Here is a 26,947-nt window from a genome sequence, read left to right on the forward strand (position 1 = left end):
GGTGTGCATTTACGGTTAGTATGGGAATTGGATACCTAGTTTAAAAAAACACAGGTACCCGCGTGACTGTTAAAAAACCCAACCCAAAAATTCAAATCTCGGTACTTGCTGTTCAGATTGTTCATAAAGGTCTGCACGATAATACTACCACATCTGTGCATCGATACAGCAAGATACAAGTGTGTACAGTGAGCTTATAGCTTTACAGTGTAAACTGCAAATTTCACGAGTGTCCTAAACATGACATTTGTTTTGTTTTCCCTTGTAGCCTGGCTTGCATTTTTAAAATCCCCCCACAAAGGACATTCAAAAGCTTTCTTTTTTCATTGTCTGAGAAGTTACTATAAGTAATTTGCAAAGTTGGTTACGAGCACCTGATTCCATAATCTGGAACCGGTTCCTGACATTAATGGTCGGGTACTCGCGCACCCAGCTCTGATGCATAGCCCTAGTGACAACCCACAAGAGTTCCAGTGTGCATTGTTGTGATTGAGTCCATTCATAGAGCTATATTAAATTACTAGAGCGCTAACTCGTCATTCTGCGCGTGGAATCGCTTTGAAGCCGTCCTTGGAGCAGACATTTTGACTTCATGTGCGTGTTTGTAGAACATAATGAAATTAGATGGATTGAATTTTGAAAGTGTACTCTACATGCAACGCGCAAGTAGAACATATGCAAACAACTTCAGCGCGTCATGGACGGTTAAAAAAATCTTGACGGCAAAAAGCATCTGCAGCGAATACCCGCACGCGTTGTGCTGTTTGCGTAAACCAAAATGACACGCTCATTTGCTGATCGTGCATTTCGGTTTTGGGCGTATTGGCTTTGATAACGCACCAGTATGGAATACAAATGCATATATGCAAACATCCGTACAAAAGCTGTACAAAATTTCTATGTCTCCATAGGTTTGTGCACAAACATGGATGCGCCCAGCAGGTATTTGTACACGAAGTTAGCGCTCTAGTAATTTAATATAGCTCTATGAGTCCATCATACATTATAAGTTCATCAAAGATCCATCACAAATCCAGTCACAAATCTGGTCAAAAGCAGTGTTGTAGTCGAGACCCTGCAAGACCATCACAAGACCATCACAAGACCTCCAGTCTCAATTCAAGTCACAAGCTATTCCAATGAACTGCAACAAAGGCATTCCGTTGTAATTGTTCGTGCCCTGTTACTTGTGGCTGGTCTTCTGAATGGTCTTGTGCTGCTCTTGTGTCTGGTCGTGTGATGGTCTCGACTACAACACTGGTCACAAGTAAATCATTTATCGGTTCACAAGGTCAGTCACAAGTAACAGTGTAAGAACAATAACAAGAGATGCCTTTATCACTACTATTGAATAACTTATGACTTTTAACTTTAGGAGTTAAGACTTGTGATGTGAAGACTTGTGATGGACTTAACCACAGCACTGTCTGTGTGTTGGAAACTCTGTGCGTACATACACTTTGTTTTGCTTTTTAGTATAGCGTTGATGTTCTTCTTTCCTTGATACAGACATGAACAAAGTACTAGAAGGAACCATCTACCAGCAGCCATTCCGACAAATCGTTGACCTCTTTTCGTTACTCGGCACGACCGTGGCCCACAATTCCATCGGCCTGATGGCAGCCGTACAACGGAGCCGTGACCTTGTTGAACTGGCCATGTTGAAGAGTGGAGCCGAGTACCGGGCCGTCTTTGAACAGTACGCTGTCTATGTCTGCAACTTTGTAACTGTCGGCGGATTCACTCACATGGGAAAAATTGGAAGGTAACGTGGTTGTGACTTTCCTTTCATGTCAAATGATGTAAGTGAGGTTGACTTGCCGTAGGGATCATCTGACGTAGCTGTTAACAGAAGGTCACAAAGATAAGTGCTTATTGGTGTATTTTTCTGTACCCTGGGTTATTGTTTATTATTTCTTTTTTAGAAATAGTACGGTTTGTTCAATGAAACTACTGGTTTGGAGTAGCCGTAGAGATTACTTGATGGTAGATGAGCTCTGAAATCAGTATTGGTGGGTTAGCAAGTGTGTGAACCCATCCCAATTGTCAAATATATTAATCAGCAATGCAAGTTCAATGAAAGAAGAAAGATTCTTCCCACAGGGTGAATAGAATCCCATGTGTATGATTGAACAATTTCCCAGTGCTTAAAGCCACAGAATTCCACACAGGAAAAACTTGGCAGCGTTTGTTGTCCATCCACACTCTCTGTGCTTAGTCCGATTAATACTTCACATGAATTTGAGAGCGAAACGAATTCATTAGGGTAACGGAGTCACAATGAAACGACGATTATTAACGTTATGAAATTCGCTCCACTTTTTGCAATCATGTGAATTATGAACCTGTCTTTGTATTTATAATGATTGGTGTTTGAATGTCTGTCATGCAGTGATGCGCTCTCCAAGCACGAGGCAGTCTTCACGGAGCTCTTGAACGAGGAGAAACCAGCAAGTTACGGCACTCCGCTGAGGAATCTGATGAAACTCCCCCTGGATAGGGTCAAGTGCTACGCCTACCTGCTGGGCAAGCTCAAGGATTACTATGCCCAGGTGAGAGCTTTGACAATAGACCAATGGATTAAGCCCCGCCCCCATGGTGTATTGACCAATCACCGCCAAGGTTTATGTCTGACATACATGCTTAAAGCTATAGTCCATCATTTGCAGCCATCCGAAAAGTAACTGGCGTAATTATTGTTGAAAAACAAACTTGGTTGAAAGATAGTAAGGGAACTAAACTCCCTGTGAAATTATTCTTTCTGGGAAGCTGTCATTTTGAAGTAATCAACGAAAGAAGGCATTTCCAACGGTGATTCTTAAGAAGCACCATAGGAAAATTTAAATTAGTAGTTCGTTTTGTTATTCAGCGCAGCGCGCACAAGTATTGGAACGACGCACACGCGCGCGCAGTTGTTGTAATTCGTCAGATCAGTGCGCGACGTCGCGTATAGCTGCAAATTCAAAACAATTCAAAACATGATTCAGTAACTTTTGATTTGAAATTGAGATCTTAGAATGCTGTTTTTCTCGGAATGTACAGCTGAAGCTTAGCTGAAACTTCATCAGGTTAGTTGCTCAGTATCCTTCATTAGATTTTGAACTCTTTTGTTGCTTCAAACGAACAAAATGCACACATTACAAATGATGGACTGTAGCTTTAAATGTTTGACAGGTGTGTGCATGTGTATGACACGCACAACTAGAGCATGTAGCATGGCATTCAATAGGGGCACCTGTTGTCGCCCACTGTTTACACCAGAATTAAAACCATTCATTTTTTTGAGAATATTAAAAGTAACTGTGTTTACATTCAGGTGGTTTGTCACAAAACTGTCACTCTTTCATAAACCCTAACTCCCTAGGCATTTTTGCAACCTCAATCCTGCAAAATCACCAACTGCCTCCGTGTAAAAATAGCATACAACTGCAAAATCAATCCTGCAAAATTCACCATTATTTCTTGAATGTGATCCTTGGAGCGGTGACCATTGCCTCAATCCTGCAAAATCCTCCAGCAATCACTGTCAATAAGTTGAGGCAGAGCCAGTGACATCCTGGAGCAGTGCGAAGGATTTCAAGTATAATCTAATGTAGGCCTAACTTTATGCACGGCTGAGCATAAAAAATACAAGGTCCGGCCCAAGACCTTGACACAGTGCATCCTCCAAAATCAGCCACACATTTGCAATCCTGCAAAATCCTTCATTTCGCAAAGAGGATTTGGGAAGGTTAGGCGAACCTTACATTTGACACGAAGATTTAAATGTACCACTGGAATCTGATCTTCTTTCACTTTCACGCTTTTCAGGGAAGCACAGAGTTCAATCTCCTAAAGGAAAGCAGTGAATCGTGGGAGGCATTGCAGCGCAGCATTGACGAGAAGAAAGCCCATGCTGAAGAGACCAGGGCGTTCTGGGAATCCTGCCCATCCAAACTGGCTGTAAGTAGACAATCGTGGTACCCATCACATACTGAACAGGTGGATATCAGCAAGAATGTTATTGCCAAAATGTAATCATTTATTTGTTATTCAGTTATGTGTTTGCAAAATGATACAAACTTTTTTACAAAGTAGCACAGGTAGCACATATTGGTTTAAGCTTGCTTTTTATGTTAACTGCAAAAAACCATACATGTATTTCATACAAATTTCTGTTGTGGAAAAAAACATGCCTTGTATTCTAAATTCTGTAACTGCAATTATTGGGTTATAAACATCACCTATCATTACAGCTGCATCCCTGTTAGTGACATTCTTGTAATGAGCATCCAGGCTGGATCACAAATTAAATCAGATCACAAATTAAATCAGATAAAGCCTGCTCTACACCTTTGCGATTTTACCGGTTCAACGGATCATCGGGCCATCGGACATGCAGATGAGAGAGGTGCGCGCTGAAAAATTTGACCGATCTGACCGTACACAGGGCGGCTTGGATGAAATAAAACATGTTTGATTATCTCGCATCCGATTTCACCGGATCCGATGTCACCGGAAAGGTGTGCGGGCAGCACTCCGATTTCACCGGACGCAATATTTATGTTCACCAATCACATTCATGAAGGAAGTCGCATGACTCAAAATTGACGGCTGCCATTTTGTCGTCATGTGACTGGTCATCGTGTGACCGGTCACCATGCGACCGATTATAGAATGGAATCGTGCATGTGTGCGGGTTAACGTTGCTGTCTCAGCAACGGTGAAAAAAAAAGGTACTGGTGAACCGGGAAAATCAGAAAGGTGTGTGGTGGACTTTAGGTCATACATGTAAGTAACAGTGACGGCTGCATGAGGACTTGTTCTTGACTTGGGATAACTTTTGACCACAACTCTATGAACAGCATCAGTGCTACCCGGTAAGTAGACTAAACATGCAAATTGCTTAACTCTAATTCCCTGGCGTCTTTTACTAGGAACTGGACCAATTCCATCAAAATCCATCAATCAGTGTGCAGCTTATACAAAACTGTACATGACATAATGGAATCCACCACTGACGCACTGGTTGACATTCATGGACTCGCTACACACGGCTTCTATCACAATAGCAGTACAGGAAGCTAGGCAAAATCAATCAGATACCCCTAGTACTGCTTCAGGCCATTAGGCCCAAGTCCATCATACTCCATCAATATTTAGTCACGCCAGGCCTTCTGGAGTTGGGGTGTATAGGGTTAAGATGTTTCATACATGTGTAAGTTGGTCTTTCTGTACAAATGTATACAATTTAGCATAATTTTAATTACAAAATGTCACACAAGTAATTGATCAACATGTCACACACATAACCAGAGAAAAATTCCCATTTAAATTTAGTAAAACTAAAGCAGAGGGTATACATTGTTTACACATTCTGGAAATGTGAACCATGATCACTGCAATCTGATGCCATTTCCATGTGAATATATGTTTTCCCGGCTATTTTAACACTTGTATCACATGAATTCCCCATATCGATACTTTAATTTCGTCCCCGAACATCGCCAAGCTCAATTCTCAATTTGAATTTCAAAAAGCCACCACTAGATTTCATTTAAGGGCCAGTATAATTCAAATTGTTAGCATTCCGATTCGTCCAAAATCTTTGAAATTCGTCTCGTGAAGCAATCGGCATTGAATTGAAAAAGCAAATTCAGTTTTTGTGATTCGTTTTACTGTTCTTGTCGTTACATTTCGTCTCTGGTGACTTAAAACGTTACGATTAAAAATGTGCCCAACCTTTGGACTTGTTTGCGCAGTAATTAACTTGTAATTTTTAACAAATATTTCCTTATAAATGAAAGTAAAGCTGTAAGTTTTGAGTTTTCTTTGACAATTAACAATAAAATCAGAAATTGAACTTTCACAATATGCTCTTTGCTTAGCATATGGAAATTAAGCATTAAGATCAAACTCCTTCGTAATGTTGCTCTTTGATATATGTATATGAATAAAACAACAGAAATAAGGTGTGTCTATCAAAGAACAACATTAAGAAGTTCTTTGAACTTAATGCTTAGTGTCCATGTCATAAGTGCATATTGTGAAATGTCAATTCCTGACTCTACTGTTAATTGTGAAACACAGTAATAAAAATTTATACCTTACAGCTAACTACTTTTATTTATACATATAAGGAAATATATGTTGAATTGTCATTGTTTTAATACACATAATTCTTCAAATAAGTCAAAAGATTTGGCGCATTTTCTAATCATATACGATTTAAGTCACCAGGGACGAAATGTAATGACAACAACATGAAAACGAATGACAAAAAACGAATTTGCTTTGTCAATTCAACGCCGATTGCTACATGAGACGAATTTCACAAATTCAAGACGAATCGGTATGCTAAAAAAATGAATTATACTGAACCTTAAATGAAATCTAGTGATGACTTTCTGAAATCCAAATTGAGAATTGAGCTTGGCGATGTTAGGGGACGAAATTTAAGTATCGATATAAGGAATTTGTGTGATACAAGTGTTAAAATGACCCGGAAAACCTATACTATAATTCTTAAATTTGCCTTCCCGGTTTGTTTTAATCATTTAACTTGAACAAACAGTTTTGCAGGGTTATTCCATCAAATAAGATCATCATTACAATACAGAAACAGTAAGATAAGCTGCACAAATTCAAACTACTCAGCTTTTTGTAAAGGGACACTGACCTGACACTGAAGGATAAGAGAATATATGGAGAACACCGAAACGATCTTGCTTGTTTTCATTTTCGTTTACATTCTTCTTGTGAAAAATATAAAAAAATTACGAATGAAACAAAAATCAAAACCCTATTAAAAACATTTCTCATATACCAATATCAATTGTGAAACTCTGTTGTATGCTTTTATTGAAGTGCTGTAAAAACAATGGAGACAAAAGTTGCATTCAGTAGTTCAGGTCAACTAATAAAAATGTTTCTCGTCCTTCTTTGAAAAAAAGAAAAAAAAGAAAAAAAGAGGCCCTTTTTTCCCACTCAAGATTGTCCAAGATGGTGAATGGATTCTTCCACGTTCTCAACTACTTTTGTATCCAAAGGGGCCATAACCTACAAGATTTTGAACTTACAAAAAATATAGCTACAATTTCGCTGGAAAAATATAACAAGACAAAACATTTCATACATGTATGATTTAAAAATACAGAAAGGAGATGGGCGGCAAAAAGAAAACGAGGAAGGACAAGAAACATGTCAATCTATTTACTTGGTATTACAGAAACAAGAAAAAGTTAGAAGGAAAGATGAAGAAGGTTTCAGTTTCAACTCCAGCTCCAGATTTTCATTCCTTGTTGGTATAAAACTGGAGTGATCTTGTGATAGGGCAGACCGCTCTTTGTTGCACCTGAGCACAGTGTTAGACATGGAAATCAATGCTACAATGTACATGAACTATGGGTGATGGCTACCAAGACAACTCCTTTTCATCGATTGAGAGGCTCCGGAGGGACTTTCTAGACAGTTTAGATCAAACTCAACAAATATCTCGCCTTGGCATGAAAATCATTGCACCAATTGGCCTTTTCTTGAACTTTGTCTTTCTCTTCACAGTCATTCGAGTGAAGTCCATGCGTACAATCATCAACATCTACTTATCCAATCTGGCTGTGGCTGACTTGCTCTACCTTATGACCGACTTTTTATTTGCATTGTTTGCTTACAAGTTGAACACACTACAAACAGTGGTCCTAAGCGTGCGGTACACGTTCCTAGCAGCTTCGAATTTCTTTGTGGTTACCATAGCAGCTGAGAGATTCTCTGCAGTGCGCAATCCTCTGACATTTAAAGAAAAGGCCTCTAAATCTCGAGCAGCAAAGATATCAGCAGGAATCTGGGTGCCTACAGTTATTGTTGGTGTGATTCTAGTATTCTTACCAGAGACTGTCTTCCCTTACACCCTCCTTTGGGTCACTTTCCTTATCAACATTGTCTGTTTTATAGTCACTCTTGTTTTGTGCATCTATGTAGTGGTGAAAGTGCGCAAGCAATCAGCCCTGTTGCCGAACAGTCCTAAGCAAGCAGGCAAGGTCCTCTGTATGGTTACAACCAACACTGCTGTTTTCTTCATTCTGAAATTGCTGGACATTGCAGCTGCAATTATACTCATCAAATTTTTAGATTATTCTTGGCCTGCCCAGGCTGTTGCGTTGGTAGAGCTTGGGAAAAAAAATCATATTGTGACTCTATGTATCGGAATCTTGCAACTCATCAATAGCTCAATCAATCCCCTAGTCTACAGTGCCACAAACGCTGACTATCGTACAGCTGTAGTTGAGGCTTTCTCATTCCTGAAACTGTGCTGTCGTTGCTGCCCAAGACGGAATCCCAGCCGACCATCGCAGCCAGGGAAGCAGATTGAGCTTCGTGTGATTCCACAGGCAGCAAATAACCAAAAGCACCGTGCTGCCAGGCCAAGCTGCAGCAAGCCACCAAGCCAAGGGCATGCACAACACACAGAGAGTCAGCAGTCACTGGACAGCTGTCCAGAACAATGTTCTAGACAAAGCAGCAGCAAGGCATTCATGCACAGTCAGCAGCATGTTCAAGTGCATGTTGAGGTACATGCAGAACCAGCAGGGACCCCAGATCCTGCAAGTTCTCATCAGGAACAATGCTCTAGTCTGACTGACTGCAAGCCATCCATGCAAGGGGAACAGTGTGTACATCCAGAACCAGCAGAGAGCCAGCAGTCACTTACAAGCACTCAGGAGCAATGTCCTGGGCTGACTGGCACAGAGCCATCAGCACAAGGGCAGCAGTATGCACATCAAGAGTCAATCGTTTGAAAGGTGTCAAGAACAATGTTCTCTGGTAACTGATGAGTGCAAGCCATCCATGCAAGGGGAACCGAGTGGAAACTGACTGATGGACACGAACAGTGTTAAAGCTGCAACCTGACAGTCTGAAAACCTGTTTACACATGTACATGTAGATCATGCAAACGGGAGTGCTAAGTAAATTTGATGTGAAGAAACTAAAAAAAGAAATTTGCTATGGAAAGGAACGGTGAGAACTAATAATTTAGTGATAGCATATTGTAGTTGATGGGTTGAAAGATTAACCCTAACAGAACTCAACCCATCAAACCCCAATGGCATGTATTGTTGGAATCTGTCAGGATGGGTACAGTTCCCTTAAACTGACAGTCTTTTACATTGGGTTGGCACACCTCTAGAATCAAAGTCAGAAATATGTGCGTGCAAATTCCAATATGGTGTTAGAATTTGCCAGGATGGGTATGGTTCCTAGTAAATCATGGAGTTAAAGTTTAACAGAATTCTTCATGACAATTTGAAAATGGAATTTGATAACAGAAATGAGGTTTTGGTTTGTCCTTATAAATAAGTAAGTATTATACTGTTTACATACACAGTGCATACTGTGATTACCTTTTTTTGTGTGAGAAAACCCTTAAATGTAACTGTCCATGTAACACTTTCATTGCAAATATCTACTTAACAATAACTTGTCGTAGTTACAGTCACACATATATGTACATTGTAAAATTTCTGCTAAAAAGTTGCATCAAATTATGTGTGCACTTGGATCACCTTTTCATGCCACCTGTGCAAGTCTGAAATAATGTTGTACAAAACTGACCCGACCCAAAACTGACTTCGGGTCAGGTGGGTCAGTTTTCCATCATTTCAGTTAGGTCGGGTCAGTTTCGGTTTTGTGCTTGGATATTCGGGTTGGGTCAATTCAGTTTAGCCTTTTTGTGAAAACCCCGAAATAAACCGAAGTGAAATGGAAAAAAAGAAAAGAAAAACCCTAAAACAAACAACAAACCATGCTTGACTGTTGAAAGTTTTGTCTTCATAGAAGCTGAAAAACCAAGAAAAAATGTGATATTTCAAATATTATGGAAGTCAGAACACTAAGAGATGTGATGAAGTGGCCCTATTTTGGCCTGTATCTCCAACTGAAAATTCCCGACAAACGACTCATTTAGCTTGATCGCATCACAAATGCTGTTCTTTTAGTCTAGTTGTCTGACCCTACTTCAGACCAAATGGAGTAATTTAGAGATGTTGGAGAGTTGTCAGGTCCGGAAACCAGACAAGCTGGTTTGCATCCAATCACGGATGTGTAACCGATTGCTAGTACCGTACCTACATCCGGAAGTGGTGGCAGGGATTTACAGTTCTAAGTACATGTACCTTAACTAAGGGTTAAGGGAACATTCCTGTTTTCACTTCGTCATGTACATGTAAATGTATTTGCTGCAATCTTTTCACCCATTTTCTTTCTGTTGATCATCATGAGAAGACATTAAAGCCAGAGTCCATCATTTGCAGCTATCCAAAGAGTAACTAGCATAATTATTGATAAAAAACATACTTGGTTGAAAGATAGTAAGGGGACTAAACTCCCTGTGAAATTATTCTTTCTAGCAAGCTGTCATTTTAAATAAATCAACAACAGAAGGTCTTTCTAACGGTGCTTCTTAAGAAGCACCGTAGGAAATTCAAATTAGTATTTCGTTTTGTTACTCGGCAAAGCGCGCTCAAGCATTGGCACGACGCACACGCGCGCACGGTTGCTATAATTCATCGGATCAGTAGGAAATTCAAATTAGTATTTCGTTTTGTTACTCGGCAAAGCGCGCTCAAGCATTGGCACGACGCACACGCGCGCACGGTTGCTATAATTCATCGGATCAGTGCGCTTAGCTGCATTTGGCTCATTAAAAAAATATCTAGGATGCTGAATCCAGGCCCAATTCAAAACATGATTCAGCAACTTCTGATTTGAAATCGAGATCCTAGAATGTTGTTTTTCTCGAAATATACAGCTAAAGCTGAGCTGAAACTTCATCAGGTTAGTTGTTCAGCACCCTTCTTTAGATCTTGGCCACTTTTGTTGCTTCAAACGAACAAAATGCACAAATTACAAATGATGGACTATAAGTCAAAATATACAGATAAGCAAAAACTTTGAAAAAATGATTTAAGTTTCTTGTTTTAAAGCGACCATGATCAGCCTATAGTAGCGAGGCACCTCAGAAGGTGTCCACTGCATTATGAAATACCCTCTGCCAACCCCTAACAGGAAGCCATCAAGCAGCCTGACCGTCGCCTCCTGAGAGATTCCCGCACCAAGTCCCTGACGCTCCTGAACGCTGGTAGACTGTCTCAGCACTGGTTCCTTCTGTTTGCCGATATCTTCGTCCATGCACAGGTAATTGATATATTTATAATAAAAATTTCAGTTGCGTGGCTAATTTTGTTTTCTTTGCTTAGCATCCCGCTTAGCTGTCTGTTGGTGGTAGTGGTTTTGTTCAATTGATTTTCTTATCATATCCATAGACAATGATTTTCACTTTGAAACAGAATTGTCAGTGTACCACATGTGATAATTCTACCGTCTTTTTTGTTCATTAGAACAGTGTTGGAGTATCTGTTGTACCAATATGTGTCGTGTACTTGTATGTAGTTGGCATTAGTTGAAAATGGCTGAACAGAGCCATTGTGTATCAAACCGTTTTGACATGCGCACGAACAAAATCATCAAAAGCTTAATGAGTTTAGCATTTGTTTTTTTTCCCTTTTTTTCTGAGTGTAGTGTCTGATTCCAAAACTGAATCGGTTTTGAATAGAATCGGTTTGGACCTAGTCTGAAATGGTTCTTTGCAGAATCATCAACTCACCAGAGAGATTGATTTCACATGATTTTTCCGCGAATATCATTGGTCGTGCAAGCATTTCTCAAATGTAATTGTGAAAAATTAGGCCATTTATTTTTTTTTACAAAATAAAATCATCCACTAAAACACATTTAGAGCGTATATTCTTTCACGGAATTCTAAAGCACTTTATAAAGCTTCATTTTGATATTCTTTTATTTCACTGTGTTTTGTTCTAAAAAATAAATAAAAAGATACCGGTATCTCTTTATCAAGAAGGAATGGAAATACCTGCCATTAAATCTGGCAAACAACCCCCTCCCAACCCCAACCCCCCCAGAAAAAACCCAGTTTTCAATAATTATGTGTACGCTTTTCAGAAATGATGAAACCACTGGTATGTGCAATTTAAACTTGTTTGAGAACTGGAAAATACTTGTAGCAGTTTTGTTTTTTATTTTGCTAAGCTCGTTAGAGTATAGTGTTCAGCTTGCCCTCAATCTCCTATACTATTGTTTTGTTGTATTTGTTTTTTTTTGTGGTGTATTTTTTGTGCTTGTTTCCTTTTTCTTTTAGCTGTTTCCAATTTTAAGTGGGAACAGCACTTCTTAAAAGTAATATACAACATTTGCAAACATCAAAAAACAAAACTGCCAAATTATTATGAAATTCTTGACTGTAAGTGAATAACAGTCTTAAGCATCCTGTGAAATCATGGCACCTGGTGATACATAAATTCCACTTTTCAAGAAAAGTGGAATTTATGTATCATTCCCAACGATGGTCGGCCGAAAAAATGTCTTTGCTATCGATTACACATCTGTGAATGGGAGCAAGCCAGCTAGTCTGGTTACCTGATCTGACAGTTCCCCGACCATCTATAAATTCAGAGATGCCACTTTTCTGGTTTTAACCGGAATTCCGGTTTTTAAAAAAATCTCACAAAATTCCGGTTTTATCGGCTGTCAAAATAAACCGGAAAAAGAGAAGAAAAACTGTGGAAATGTGTTTATTTTTACCTCGTTAGTACTCTCGATTTAGTACATTTAGGCGCACGCACGGCACAACGTTGTTCGTTGAAGTAGTCTTAAAAACAGTCTTCGTACTTGCATGCAGTATACAACGGCGCCTCGCGCGTGCTTCACCGCGTGCGGGCATGTTGTGCGCTAAGGTTCTTATTTTTTCATTGGTTTTTCCAGCATCTACATGTATGAACACAAAACTTTAAACAGGTCAGTATAACAATATTTGCTATAAAATACTAACCCCCAAAGTCAAATCCGTCCATTTCTGAAAATTACAGCCAAGGCAAATGTTGTATATTACCGAAAAATATGTGAACCTCATTTTATGTTTGACCTTCTTCTATTTTTGACTTTTTTTTCAAATATTTCTTTTGGTCACGTCTGTAATAGGTGTTTTTTTTGGGGTTGTTGGCATCATTTTTGTAAGTGTATTTACTAATTAAACTTCCTTTTCAATTCCTATCTTCTGAGACTGAGGGCAAGCCTGGAAACATAGAAAAGGTACATGTAGATTTCCAATGTTTTGGTTGCAAGTACAGGGCCAAATTTCATCGCCGTCTAGTGTGCATGTTTACTAAACCATTGATCAGGTTCTAAAAAACTTGAAGTCCGGTTTAGTGTGTGAGTTTTTCTTAAATCACAGGGTGACAATGCTAAAAATGTTGCCTCTATAGACCATTATCATGTTGCAGCCATCTTGATTTTTTCCCTTTCAAATCAATGTAACCAAAGCGAGGCTGGAAGAAAAAATAGTCTGGTTCCTTTTTGCACAAAAACAAAATTATTCAGTACTGTTACTGGATACAGGGAACATGACTGAAATGGTGGCAGCATGATAAAGGTCTATTTAAGCCTGCTTGATCATGAATGGCACAAACTGCACCCTGCAGCACGTAGCACCCAGGCCTGTGAATTCTGCATTTCTGTGGATTTCCATGTTTTTTAATATTTCCCCACTCCATTTTTTTTGGGCGTGACTCCGCGTTTTAAGTCCGTCCCGTCCTGCAGGCATAGTTCCTCTGTAAATGGGTTCCTGATATATGCTTGCAGCACGGATAGCAGGTAAACACTATACGACTCATACACAAGTTGTGCGTCGGTAAAGGGCTATATTACATTTTTTACAATTTTTTTGACAGGAAATAATAGTAAGGTTGATGGCGGTTTAACCTCCACCATGTCTGCAGAATGTTGTCCTGGTTGCCTTGAACTTTCCTCAATGCAGCTCATGCAACTCATGCAGTGCAAATCCTATAGACTCTCATCATCTAACCTGCATGAATTGGTCCCCACGTAGTCCCTTCTGTTTCCCGTTGCAACCCCTGGCACAATTCATAGTCCTTTTCTTACATATTTAGCCAAATGGAAACTTTTTTTCAAAATGTGTAGTTTGACTTGTATTCCAAAAGTAATGAAGACAGCTCAGATATTATTGTGTTAGCTAGGGCTGTGCATCAGAACCGGGTACCTGAGTTCCCGACTGCTGATGTCAGTAATCGGTTCCAGATTATGGGATCGGGTACCCTACCGTATTTTACAAACTACTTAGCAAATATCTAAGAAAATGTGAGGAATTTTCGAAATGAAAACTAGGCAACATGGAAAGCCAATACAGATTTCACTTATAAATACAGTACGTGCACTTTAAGGCATGACAGATGAAGTTTCAGTTTAAACTGCAAAGCTATAAAGTCCTTCAGACAACTTCCATGATTTTTTTTTTTTAATTTTTTTTTACTGGCATCCGGGTATCTCTGTTTTACTTCAATAGGGTACCCAGTTCCGGTATATGTACTACCCATACACTCTTGTTTTACTATACTCTCGAGGACAATGCTTTGTGTTTCCCTTTGTCCCTGTAATATAACACTTTCCCTAGACTAAGCACACAAACTTACTACAGAGGACCGTTTCAAACAAAAGACCCAACTCCCGAGGACTGAAAGGATCTGTTGTTCTCCCTTTGTGTGTCTGTCCTTGGGGGTTATGTAGAACACGTACACAACTGCACACCACTAGTGTTTGCTATGTGCAGTAGTGTGTGAATTTTTTTTTATTGGTGTGACGATGTCTTTTGATGTACGATGTGTGCATTGTCTCAAAATGAGACTTACATTACATTATTCATAAGATGGAATTTTGCGTCAGGGTGATGTAAATCAAACTAGGTTTTTGCCCTTCACCGACGTATGTATAAACACTGTGTACTCAGTGTGTTACCTCCCGAGTGAAAGTTGGAAAAAATCACTCGGGTGGGACTCGAACCCACGACCTCCTGCTTTCTAGTGCAGATGTCTTACCACTCGACCACCGAGCTAACATGACATTGATTATAACATGAAGATTTTGCACAAGTTAAATTATTTTGGAGTTTTGTGCATGCTTGTAAAAAAATCAAGGAAATGGATTTGTGCATGTTAACATACCAGAATGAGTGAGTAGAGTATTTTCTTATATGGTAATGTTGGATGCACCGGTTTTATTCAATTTTGTGCAGGAATGTTTTTTCCTCCACATGAAGATTTTTGATGAGCCATTATTTACAGGTAGTTTGTCACTGGGTGATGTTGCATGAATTGCCTTTGTGCTTTATTTGTGCTTCAACAAACCTAGTGGTTTTTATTTTTGTCTAGGTATACATGTACATTTATCTTTTTCTTTTGCTATAAAGATGATATGGAAAGACTGAAGTGAAATTTATAAATAGTTTGTACCGGTATATGTATGCCAAGTTGGAATTTTTCAGTTTGACAGAGTAGTAAAAGTGGGCATGTGAAGCCTTGGATGCATGTATCTGAATTGAAACGTGACAGAAATTGTCCTTTGCTTTTTGCAGTTTACGACTCACCAGGCCTTCCCGTTGGCTCTCATCTGGGCTGAACCAGGCCAGCAGGCAGACCAGTAAGTTAGCAGCCGTGTTATACATATCCAGGGTGAAGTCCAGACACGTTTAAGACCGACAAACCACTCGACAAGTAAAAATGAACACAAACAATAACCAAGGACAGACTAACGAACAAACATACAGCAGGGGTCAGTTGCATTACCTAATATTGAGACTAAATGAAACGCTACAATAGGCCATCAGCCTCGGTCCAAAATTTCGGCCACCGGTATCAAATGAGGGGAATAATCGTCATAGCGATTTTTGGCAAGGTCTACACCTCCAGAGTTGGAAAATATGTGATAGCATTGCAGCAGTGGCAGCTTTTTGGGTGTTATCACCCTTTTTTTCAAAATGTCCATCAAAATGCTTGTTACCACTCTAGGGGTGGTATACCTTGCGCATGCGCACTATAATCATTTATGCTCTGATTTGATACCAAACCCCCAGGCTGATGGCCTTCAAGGGAAGAAGCAAAAAGCTGCTCATGACAGAGAAAGAGAAAGATGCTATGCTAAATAATGGGGCAAAAGATGTGACCATTTTGGTGGAGCTTGTTCACCGTGGCCTTGCTCACACCTACTGCCAATCTCCCCATCCAGGAACACTATCCAGCTGACGATGCCAGAAACCTCCCTCACCCTCCAAGCCCCGACGCCGGCAGAGAAGGCCGAGTGGCTGTGGTCTGTCAACCAGGCCATCGACGCCGTTCTGACCAATCAGAAGCCAGGGTGTGTCTCTCCGGCCGCCGTGCCCGCAGGCCAGAAGATCCCACCCAAACTGACCAGGCAGGGACGTTACTTGTTCCTGGGACAACCCAAGTTCAAGGATGCGGTGTATGAGGGGACGTGGCATTTGGGAAAACCCCATGGAAAGTGAGCATCTGTTTTTCTTTGATTTTTTCCTTTTAACTTGATTAAAATCATTTTTTTAGAGCCATTTTAAAAGGTTGGGGGTTGTGCCCTTCCCTGCCTTCCCTGGCCCCCCTCCCTTCTTCCTTTTCCTACCCCCACTTCTTCCACTTCCTAACCCCCCCCCCCCACATCTCAGAAATTACCGGTGTTTATGAAATTGTAGCGACTTTGATGTTCATTGCATGTAAATGTAAAATCAGCCACCTATTTTTGCCATGTACCCTCAGTCCTGCAAAATCCTCCATTTACAAAGAGGATTTGGGAGGATTTGGGAAGGTTAGGGTTTTACCTTCCTGTCCGTGAAAGCTAGTGTGTTTTGACCTACATGATCAGTGGATAACAGTGATTCTTGGGCACCTTGCCTCGACAATTAAAAAATTTTCGCCTACACTTTGTCCAATATTTATAAAATTGGTGTGAAAATGTCCGCTACACATGAACTCGTAAGGGAACGGTCTTGGGGAAAAAAAAGCGGGGAACAATATTGGAAGAAAGCAAATGAGTTGATGTCAGGAATAAAGAAATGATTTAGTAAATAAAAGTATTCAAGTTCTTTTCAGGGGGTAAGGATGATCTACAATGTAACGCCTACATGAAATTAAAAAAAAGTTCATCTTCATATGACACATAATTTGACCTTGCAAGTAATTACATGTTTATGTACTATATTGAGGAGATCCATCAACTAATCAAGTCATTAACTTTGTACTTTTAAAATAGCTTCAATGTGTCATTATAAATACAATCTGTTGGGAGGCAAGCGTGGCTTGTGCGTAAAGCGCTCGCCTCTCACCACTGTGGCCCTGGTTCGAATCCCGTCCGTGGACCATACATGCCATACGTGAGTAGAGTTGTGGGTTGGTTCTCTCCTGTGCCAAGAGGGTTTTTCTCCGGGCCCTCCGGTTTTCCTCCCAGCCCTCCGGTTTTCCTCCCTCTGGAAATATCAAACACTTTCGATCTCAGGCAGTGCTCGGTTGTCATATACGGGTCGATGTGGCTACCAAAGGCTTGCGGCTCGATCACGTTGTAGCCGCGTCCTTCGCAATTCAGCTTCTCAACTGTGAGTAAAAGGATGATTAGCCTCCCAAATTATAATTATTAAGTGCATTCATCATACCAACTAATTGGATCCTGTACAGTCATGCATGACCAGAAGATTAAAAGTTAATTGTTCAGCTCCACACTAATTTTGATTAGGAAACGCGCAGTTGCGCTTTTGAAACCTTGGAATTGCTAGCCAATATGCGAGGCGTTCTGGCAGAATGAGACGGAACTGGGCACAGGCCGTAGTGGAGAAAATGCAAAAAACTGAATTGGGGTGATTTTTTTTTATTTTCACATTCATTGATATTTGTAACCTTTAATATGTCTACTACACATAATTTAAAGAAATAGTGCACAAATCGTGGAATAAAAGCATTTTTTAAGGAAATACAAGTGGCATCTTTCATTTTGAGACTACAAAACTCAAACTTTATAGGCCTGTTTCTCAGTGTTTTATGTTGATAAGTGCGAACATTAAACAGCCATAACTTGTCAACGGAATGTCCGATTGGAGAGCACCAAACAGTATTGTAACAAGTATTTTATTCTCTTTCCTAATAAAGGTTTCCCCAGCTATTTTAACACTTATTTCACACAAATTCCCTAGAACGATACTTTTTGTCCCCGAACTTCGTCAAGCTCAATTCCCGATTTCAGTTTCCAAAAGCCACCAATAGAATTCATTTAAGCTGCAGTATAATTCAAATTTATAGTATTCTAATTCGTCCTGATTTCGGTAAATCGTCTCGTGTGGCGATCGGAATTGTATTAAAAAAGCAAATTTGTCTTGTCATTCATTTTGATGCTGCTGTCATTACATTATTTTGTCGCTAATCTACAATGAAACGGTGAGAAAAATGTAAAAATGGCATAAATCTACCAGTAAATGGCTTCTTCTCCCTGTAGTATTACAGGCTGTACAGCGTTTGTAGTTTACGAAACATACTTAGTTCATAAAAAGGGTTACATTACAAATGCACGGACCCAGCTAAATACAATTGCAGTTTTAAAGGCTACAGTCTAACAGTGAACTAGTGTCTCGACCACATCTTTTGAATCTTTATGTGAACCTTTAACTACATATCATTATCAGTTGGTGTATTATATATACAAACAGTGATAAATAATGAAAGATGTAACCATTCTTTCTTCTAGTATGCAATTTTTTTTTAAAGTAAGATTAGAAGTGTTTGATCAAATTAGAAAATGACCTAATACAGAGTACCAATACATCTAAATCCAAAATTGTTTTTATATGTACATATATTCCAGCACAGTGCATTAACATCAAACAAAACTTTGAAATTCTTTCATTTCATTTTTCAGTGTAAAATTTACATGCATACATGCATGTAGTGTATATCATTTTATGTAATCTTAGTTTACTCGAAACATTTGCAAACAGTGTGTATCTAGCAACTGTTTGATCAAGCTTAGAAACCTAATGTTTAATTTATGCCATCTGAAATTGTAGTGCCAATTAAGTGCCAGTCTAGTGAATGTTCAAGGTGAGGTGGACAGCATTTGGGATGCAGGCATGATGATTTGTCATTTTCCAGATGTGAAGGCAAAGTTACTATGTGTATAATCCAAGGTGTTGATTGAGTCCTCATCCCTTACGTTCCATAATTGTCCATTAAGGAATGGTGGGTCTATTTCTGCTTAGTGGATTCATCGGCGTATGCGCACAAAACCCCTATTTCTGCAAACTTGTCTGGGACGTCGGTGCGGGTAGAATTGTTCAGCTGACAGATCTTGTGTGTTTTGTTCTTTATGAAGTTGAAGGAACGGCATCGGGGCATCTGCAGGCAAGCGTTGGCGCACCTAGGGATGCTGAGGGTCGAGAACTCCCGTATGACATGATCAAGGAGACACGAGTTCAGAGGCGTCCCAGCTTCGTCGACTGCCAAGGCATATGTGCGGGATCGGCTGAAGGCGGCGACGATGCACCTCTTGCAAAAACCCGGAACAGATCCAGTATTGCATGACCCATCTTGCCATTTGCCATGACCGCGGAAAAGGACTGCACAGTCTTCAGGATTTTCAGTACCTCCGTCTGGTGCCCCATCGACCCAGTTGACGAACTCAGCTTTCTCTCCTTCGCAGATCCACATGGTTTTATTCAGCCTGTCGTCACAGCCAATGTTGATGTACTCGTATTGCTCTGGTATCTGACTGGCGAAAAACTCATTTTCCGCTAGTGACTGCGGAGCGGCAATCTTGCCTCCGAGTTGTCGGCAGGCCAACTCTGTGGCCTCCCAGGTCGCTGGAGGGGTGAGGCGGTAGCATGAGCCACCCCATTCTTGCCATGATGGAAGGCAGTATTCACTGGCTGTAGGGCTAGGGCAAGGCTCGGTTGCCATAGCTGTCAATATTTGTGAGGACATGCACCAAATGCTGACTATCTGGAGTGAGAACATCTCGGCAGTGTGTGCACAGAGATCATCTAAGCAAGTGCATTGAGCTGAATCGAACTTGGTGTACCAGTATATATAACCTCATAGAATTCAGCCGGGCGTGAAACAATAGAACCCAAGTCAATTTGTGCAAATCAGACACATCAACCTTGGCTGTCGTACGTGGCCAACCTTCTAGCTAATGATGGATTAACTAAATTTCCGTGTGCCCAATTGGCCTTGGACAGAAACTCTGCTGGAATGGAAACTGCAGACCATCTAAATTTTGTTTGTTATTTTTTATTTATGTGAGATTAGTTATATGGATACGTCCTTGCAGTGTTTGATAGAAAAGTGCAATCTTCTAATGTTATGCATGTACAAATACACTTTCTGCTTACATGTTTAGGATAATATTCTTACTATTTTTTCTTTCCTTGTTACATTGCCCTTTATTTGTTATTTTTTATTCATGTGAGATTAGTTATATGGATGTGTCCTTGCAGTGTTTGATAGAAAAGTGCAATCTTCTAATGTCATACATGTACAAATGCACTTTCTGCTTACATGTGTAGGATAATGTTCTTACTGTTTTTTCTTTCTTTGTTACATTGCCCTTCTGTTGTATGTGGAATTTCTTTTCGTTTTTTGTACGATATGCTAATTGGCTCGTTGCAGCGCTTACGTCAGGTTATGCAATCAAGAATGTTCACCTAATCTCCTTTATATAGAGCTGCTTTAGTTCTAAGCATTCATTCTCGGTCAAGCGACACACCCTGCTACACCAGACTTGCCCAGGTGTTTCAGGAAGTCACATCAGTACTTTTTTCCTCGTTTACAGAGTATTTATTTTGATGAATTTCTTTCTATATTTTGCAAATGTGGGTTCCGTGGACCATTGTCAGTTTGTTTGCTTTAATTGTTGAAAACCCAATTTTTCCTTAAAGCTTGGTCTCAAGTTTTAACTTAGGATATATCTAAATTCTTCTCCCCCCCCCCCTTTTTTTTTGCAGAGGCACTTTACAGTGGCCAGATGGAAGGAAGTACTCTGGTCAGTTTGTGCAAGGGCAACAGCATGGGTGAGTGGCCTAGTCTTGACCTTCTTCTCTTGAGTTGTTTCTCTATTATTTATACTGTGTCACAAAAGGTTATCATAGTACAAACTAAGGCCAAAGCCATGGGAAGTATGCTTCATCATTTATTATGGTCTCCGTGCACAAGTACCCCCTCAACGGTAATAAGAGGAGAGTTTGGGGAGACCACTTGGAGCTAGACATTTGAGCGCATTACAGACCACGCCTGATTCTCACGCGAAGACGCTGTGGCTTTGTGTACATTCAGAATAAAGAAGTCGTGGGTGATTCGCAAGGTACAAAATAAGTCGTGCGTGCTACGCGCGTGAACCAGTTTGCGCATGTGGTATGTCCCGCCAACGGGAACCTCGAAAATGGTAAAAAAGTGCCCTGAATGTTTGTGCACGGAGCCCATAGGCTTGAACTGTATTTTAATAATACCGTATAGTGACAATATTTTTTTATACCGAACAATACCGAATGATGTTATATACACGTAAATACCGTTAATACTGACGACCTCAGTATGGAATTTTACTATCTCGATTTTCCCTCTTAAATGTGGCCAGATGTGTGCAACAGCAATTCGAGAAAAAAAGTGACAGTAACATCTTAACACAACTTGCTCTGTGTGGATAGGCCTAATTGTTTAGATTCCTTGTGGTCACGGTATCATGATAATGTGAAAATTGTGCTTGCTTGTCATCCAACATGACCTTTGAAGGTTTGTGCACCTTATTTGTTGCTGCATTTTGAGGACATAATAGTCCTCCCAGAATAAGGAGATAAAAATTTCAGCCTGATTAGCCATAATGTCTCAAGATGTGTGTTATTTACTCTCTATCTATCCCCCAGATATGGTGTGTATACAACTCCCAGTACTGAGAAGGGCATAAAGGCACAGGTGTATGAGGGCGAATGGCAGGAGAGTTGTATGAGTGGCTATGGCACCCTAAGGTAGGAGCAATTAAAGGAGGCACTCAAGCTAATTCATGTGCATTGTAACTTGTAGCCATGCCCTTAACCCATTAGCACATGTACTACATTGTATCACATTTTACTATACCTCATACATATTCATGATCAAGAGTCGAAGAGCAATTAAAGGATGCACTCAAGCTAATTCATGTGCATTGTAGCTTGTAGCCATGCCCTTAACCCATTAGCACATGTACTACATTGTATCACATTAACCACTGCGCCAACCTGACTCCCCTACACTGAGTAATTGGCAGGGTGGTTTGGGGCGCTACAGTCACTAATGGGCTTTAGTTGCTCTGATGGGATAATGTCGGGAAATGTTTTGCCCATCTTTAATCATGACTACTCAGTAATCGTTGACGTGTTATTTCATCATCCTTATTCACAGAGTTCCAATAAAATTTTTGGAATTTATTTTTGCACTTGGAGATTAGATTCGGCGTTCAAATGTACATGTATGTGATCAAATATGAAAAGGTGATGCATAGGCTAGGGGTTGAAGCGTTTTAGGCTGGTGCTATGTAGCTGACTATAAAACTAGTCCAACCAACCATGAAAACTTTGTTGACCTCAAGTCAATGAACTGTATATCTTGATAAAGCTTGTTCTTTGCTTCCAATTGGGCCAGGTATTCCAACGGAGATATTTACCAGGGCGATTTCAACGACGGCATGCGTCACGGGCACGGCATCATCCACAGCAGCACGGGCAACCTGTACATCGGGGAGTGGCACAACGACCGTCGCCACGGCTACGGAATCATGGAGGAGAGGCTGCGGGGAGAGAAGTACATGGGCAAGTGGGAGAACGACTGTCGGCACGGCAACGGGATGGTCATCACGATGGCCGGCTTGTACTACGAGGGCCTCTTCACGCAGAACAAACTGATGGTGAGTGAGGAGTTGTGTGATGAGTAATGAGGCTTTTTGCTCCGAATGTAGTTAGTGTTGCCTCACGTTTTCATGACTGTTCAAACTGCTTATTGCCTTGCCTGCCATTTTGCAGGGTGTCGGCATCCTTCTTACTGAGGATGGCACTGTGTACGAAGGAGAGCTGACTACTGGTCCTACGCTTAGCGGCAAGGTATGACAACATGCAATTATAATAATTATGTGGTGCTTATATAGCGCAAAGGTCTCAAAAGCGCTTCACAATTAGTACCCCTGTTCATCATGCTGTGAGACCAGTTTTTGCAGCAGCTCGAGATCAATGGAATGGTCTCTACCTTCACAGGATACTCCTGGGTGGAGAGAGGCAATTGTAATAAAGTGTCTTGCCCAAGAACACAAGCACCATGTTCCTCGTCACGGTTCGAAACCACGTACCACGGCACTCAAGTCAAACACCATAACCATTGAAGCAAAGCATCATACACTCATACATTAAGTATGTAGTCCTTGATAATGCACAGAGTAATCCTGGGTATGAATGATCGTAGCACTCGTATTAGTTTTAGCAGTAATAAAAATTGTGCTTGTGTTCTAGAAAACAATGTGATGTCTTTGTTGCCATAGTCAATCTGATGCAGGGAGGGAGTCCCTCTAAGGACCCCATTTGATAGGGAGAGGAATAAAGAGATTGCAGCGCAGTGTCTTGCCCAAGGACATAAGCTCTATGATCCTCAGGTTGGATTTAAAGCCCGTGTTTTAACAGAAGCCTTTGAAACCACTTGAACCAGAAGCTTTACAAGGATGCAATTTTGAAATGAGATTTGAATGTGGTCTGTCTCTCTTGCTCTGCCAGGGACTTTTGATGTTACCCTCCGGAGACTTCTTCGATGGTACTTTCAGCGGCCTATGGGGCGATGGCGTCAAGGTCAACGGAACGTTCAGTAAAGCTGCCGACTCGACTCCCAACAGCACTAAACAAGCCAGGTCAGAGTTATTCTGGGATTTGTCTAATATTTTGAAGGGCGAGTTCTTTTGTTGGTGCTAATGTGATTTTTTTTGTTTTTTTTAACAGTCCAATAGGTAAATTCACCGTAGCGGCAGATGACAAATGGGAAGACGTCTACAACCAGGTTCGCTCGGTGCTGGGCTTGCTGGAAAACAAGCGGCCGGACTCCCAGAAGGCCTGGGCAGCTGTTGCCGTGGCGATATCATCACGGACACGGCAAGAGAAAGACAGGTCAGATGCTTGTCCGTGAAATATTTGAAATTTAAAAAGAGAGGCGCAAAATGTTGTTCAGTGATGATATCAGTCACGGCATGTGTTTGGCATGTCCTTGTACTTATACTTTGCAGGTTGCATAAGGATGAACGTAGCAAGGTGGTAGAGGAACTACAGAAGATACCAAGCAGCGGTCATAGTAAAGGGAAGATCACTGAAGAGGACTACAAGGCAATACAGGAATACTTGGCTAAGGTAAGGATATCGAAATATAATATATTTCTATATCATTTCAACCGTACACATGCAAAACCAGATCAACAACATTTGCTGTTCGCCCACACCAGTCCCCCACAAAAGTTGTCATTAACTCAACCAAGAGATCACTGAAAAACTGGTCAGATCGCCTTTCAGTCTTTCCAATTCCTAGATCTCAAAGACCAGAACCTTTACAGAACTCTGCCGCCAGATTCATTGCTCTTTGTCAATCCAGCAATGCCCAAATTCTTTGCTCTCTCCACTGGTTAAATATTCATTTTCAAACTATAAATGATTTATTGATAAAAAAGATTGGCATGGCAGCCCAGGGGCTGAATTACATCAGAATTTACATATATTCAAATGAACATAAACAGTAAAAAGACTAGTAATAAACAAGAAAAATTCAACCCAAACAATGTAAAATACATGCACACTTGAAAGTACATGTGTGTCATAAAGGTACAAAAACCCGTAAATGCACCAAGTTCAATATTTCCTTCTTGCGTACAAATGTAAAAAGGAATCGGCTATTCAGTGTATCCCAAGAAATTATCCATATTTATCACACCCTCCACTCAGGCATGCAACTTTTCCTCGGATCCACTGATTTCCTCATTTTTACTTCTCATGAATGCCATTACAAATTGAAAAACACTGTACAAAGTCTTGTGTGGCTGGAATTTCCTTGTTTTTTCTAAATTCTCATGTGAATGCCTGTCCACTCTAGCTCACAATCTCTACTTAAACAACCTGTCACTCACAACAATTCTCACGGTCAATGATAACTCATATCCTGAGCCCCTGCACTCTGAAAAACTCACTCAGACATTGCATCCTGACTGCATAAACAAAAACTGATTTTAAATCCGTGTGCACTGGTTTGAGACCAGCTTTACGTGGCTTGCATATCGTGTATGTTCTTGGTTCTTGGTTGGTTCTTCTCCTAAATGCTCCGCGTGGGAGTTTATACAGGAGGCCAGAAACACCGGGGCAAACCCCTTCTCTTAGCGATAAGTGTCACTGGGTTCTTTTACGTGCATTTATACAACACACGGGACCTACGGCTTAACGTCCCATCCGAAGGACGAAGCAATAATGGTTAAGTGCCTTGCTTGAAGGCACAAGTGTCCACCCAGCGGGCTTGAACCCACGCCACTGTTGCCTCTGAAACACCAGAGCATGAGTCCGGTGTTCTTAACCGCTAGGCCATGACACTCCACATATAGCATCTGTGATATAACATCTACACCACATGTGCATTAGTCTGGTGCCACTTGTTTCATGTACCTTCGTGATACACGTGTACTGTAGGCAGTAAGTGAAGTTTCCATGCGAACGACGAAAGTGGAATTTTTCATTTCCATCACATTATCACCGCAGCGTATTGTACAAACTTTTTAGCCATTCTGAGTCAATTGGATAGAATTGTGTGCACTCTAGGACCACTGTCCTAGACTAACCTTGGTTTTTTTTTTTATTATTTATTTATTTATTCAATGAAACAACAGCGGTTATCCGCCACTTACAGGTATCATGCATTAAATATATTTGTTATACATAAAATATTATAAAAATTCTAAGATCCTTACAATCCTTACCTCTTACAGGCCTTTGATACATCTCTTCATCCCCTGGGTAGACTCCTTGAGAACCTGTGTGTAGCCTACCGTGAGACCTACATAGGCCTGGGCGCTCATCGTTGGCTACTGCCTTACGCTGTGGAAGAGATCAAATCATACGTCAAGAGGATATACCAGCTAGTCCGGTGAGAAAGTATCTGTGCTTCAAAGCCGGTTCATAAAATAATGCGAAGGTCACAAAACATTGCCTGCAAAATTTTCCAGAGTTGAATTGTGTTGAATTGTGAATTTGAAGCACGAAGAGTTGCTGTGACTTCAGAAATTTGCTTTTGCATTCGCTTTTGAGCCGAGAATGAACTGGCCTTGAGATGATAAAAACCATTGCTTAATTCAAATGGGTATATTTTGACCTTCATTCGCTGGGTGTTTTTTTGTTAGCTTTCAAAAGTAGACCACCAGGGCCACTGTAAAGTAACCAGTGGCTGGGCTGTATATTACTAGATTCACTCAAATTCTACAAAACCAGATGTAGGGTGTTTCCAAATGTAGTATTTGCCCCCTTTTTTTACGTACAATTTGCCACATTGGGATTCAGTGTGTCATTTACAGCAGTGTAGGAGATTTTGTAGTGTTTTTGAGTCAATTTCACAAATTTTCACACTAAGTTAGTATAATGCTGCAATCAGTTTCATTTTGTGTACAAAAATGGGTACACCTCTCTTTCAAGCTTCCACTTTTATTACGTTACTTTTCCAGAGTACTGTTCAACGACCTCCCAAATGAGCATCCGAACAAACCAGAAACTCCAGTTCATGATCACCACACCTCAGACTTCCACTACTACTATGACTACAGCGACAGCCATCCGCCCCCAGCAGTCGAGGCAAAGATAGCCAAGTCTGCAAGCAAGAACAGGCAGCTGTCTACGGATGATATGTAAGTCGGATGTCAGTGGCGTCGAGTCTATCACATGTCCTCACAAGTCAATCACAAGTCAATAAGTCCTAAATCAAGTCATAAGTCTCTGAACCACCTTTTCACACTACAAAATATATATTTTACACAT

General features: G+C 40.6%; 1 protein-coding gene across 2 annotated transcripts in view; it reads left to right on the forward strand.

Moving 5' to 3' along the window:
• Window positions 1-26,947, forward strand: part of LOC119740929 (alsin-like) — a 50,784-nt gene that overhangs the window by 19,143 nt on the left and 4,694 nt on the right. Inside the window, exons 7-22 of one of the 2 annotated variants that reach the window (XM_038216418.1) lie at window positions 1,510-1,765; window positions 2,393-2,552; window positions 3,811-3,942; window positions 11,041-11,169; window positions 13,111-13,140; window positions 15,476-15,540; window positions 16,126-16,398; window positions 20,891-20,956; window positions 21,806-21,907; window positions 22,560-22,821; window positions 22,937-23,014; window positions 23,675-23,805; window positions 23,894-24,058; window positions 24,175-24,295; window positions 25,909-26,066; window positions 26,638-26,817. In XM_038216418.1, coding sequence (XP_038072346.1) covers window positions 1,510-1,765; window positions 2,393-2,552; window positions 3,811-3,942; window positions 11,041-11,169; window positions 13,111-13,140; window positions 15,476-15,540; window positions 16,126-16,398; window positions 20,891-20,956; window positions 21,806-21,907; window positions 22,560-22,821; window positions 22,937-23,014; window positions 23,675-23,805; window positions 23,894-24,058; window positions 24,175-24,295; window positions 25,909-26,066; window positions 26,638-26,817 — 2,308 coding nt within the window. The remainder of the gene's footprint in view (window positions 1-1,509; window positions 1,766-2,392; window positions 2,553-3,810; window positions 3,943-11,040; window positions 11,170-13,110; window positions 13,141-15,475; window positions 15,541-16,125; window positions 16,399-20,890; window positions 20,957-21,805; window positions 21,908-22,559; window positions 22,822-22,936; window positions 23,015-23,674; window positions 23,806-23,893; window positions 24,059-24,174; window positions 24,296-25,908; window positions 26,067-26,637; window positions 26,818-26,947) is intronic. The other variant, XM_038216420.1, reaches the window with a different exon arrangement.

This window comes from Patiria miniata, unplaced genomic scaffold (genome assembly GCF_015706575.1).
Source record: "Patiria miniata isolate m_02_andy unplaced genomic scaffold, ASM1570657v1 HiC_scaffold_5, whole genome shotgun sequence".
In the NCBI taxonomy this organism is placed as follows: domain Eukaryota; kingdom Metazoa; phylum Echinodermata; class Asteroidea; order Valvatida; family Asterinidae; genus Patiria; species Patiria miniata.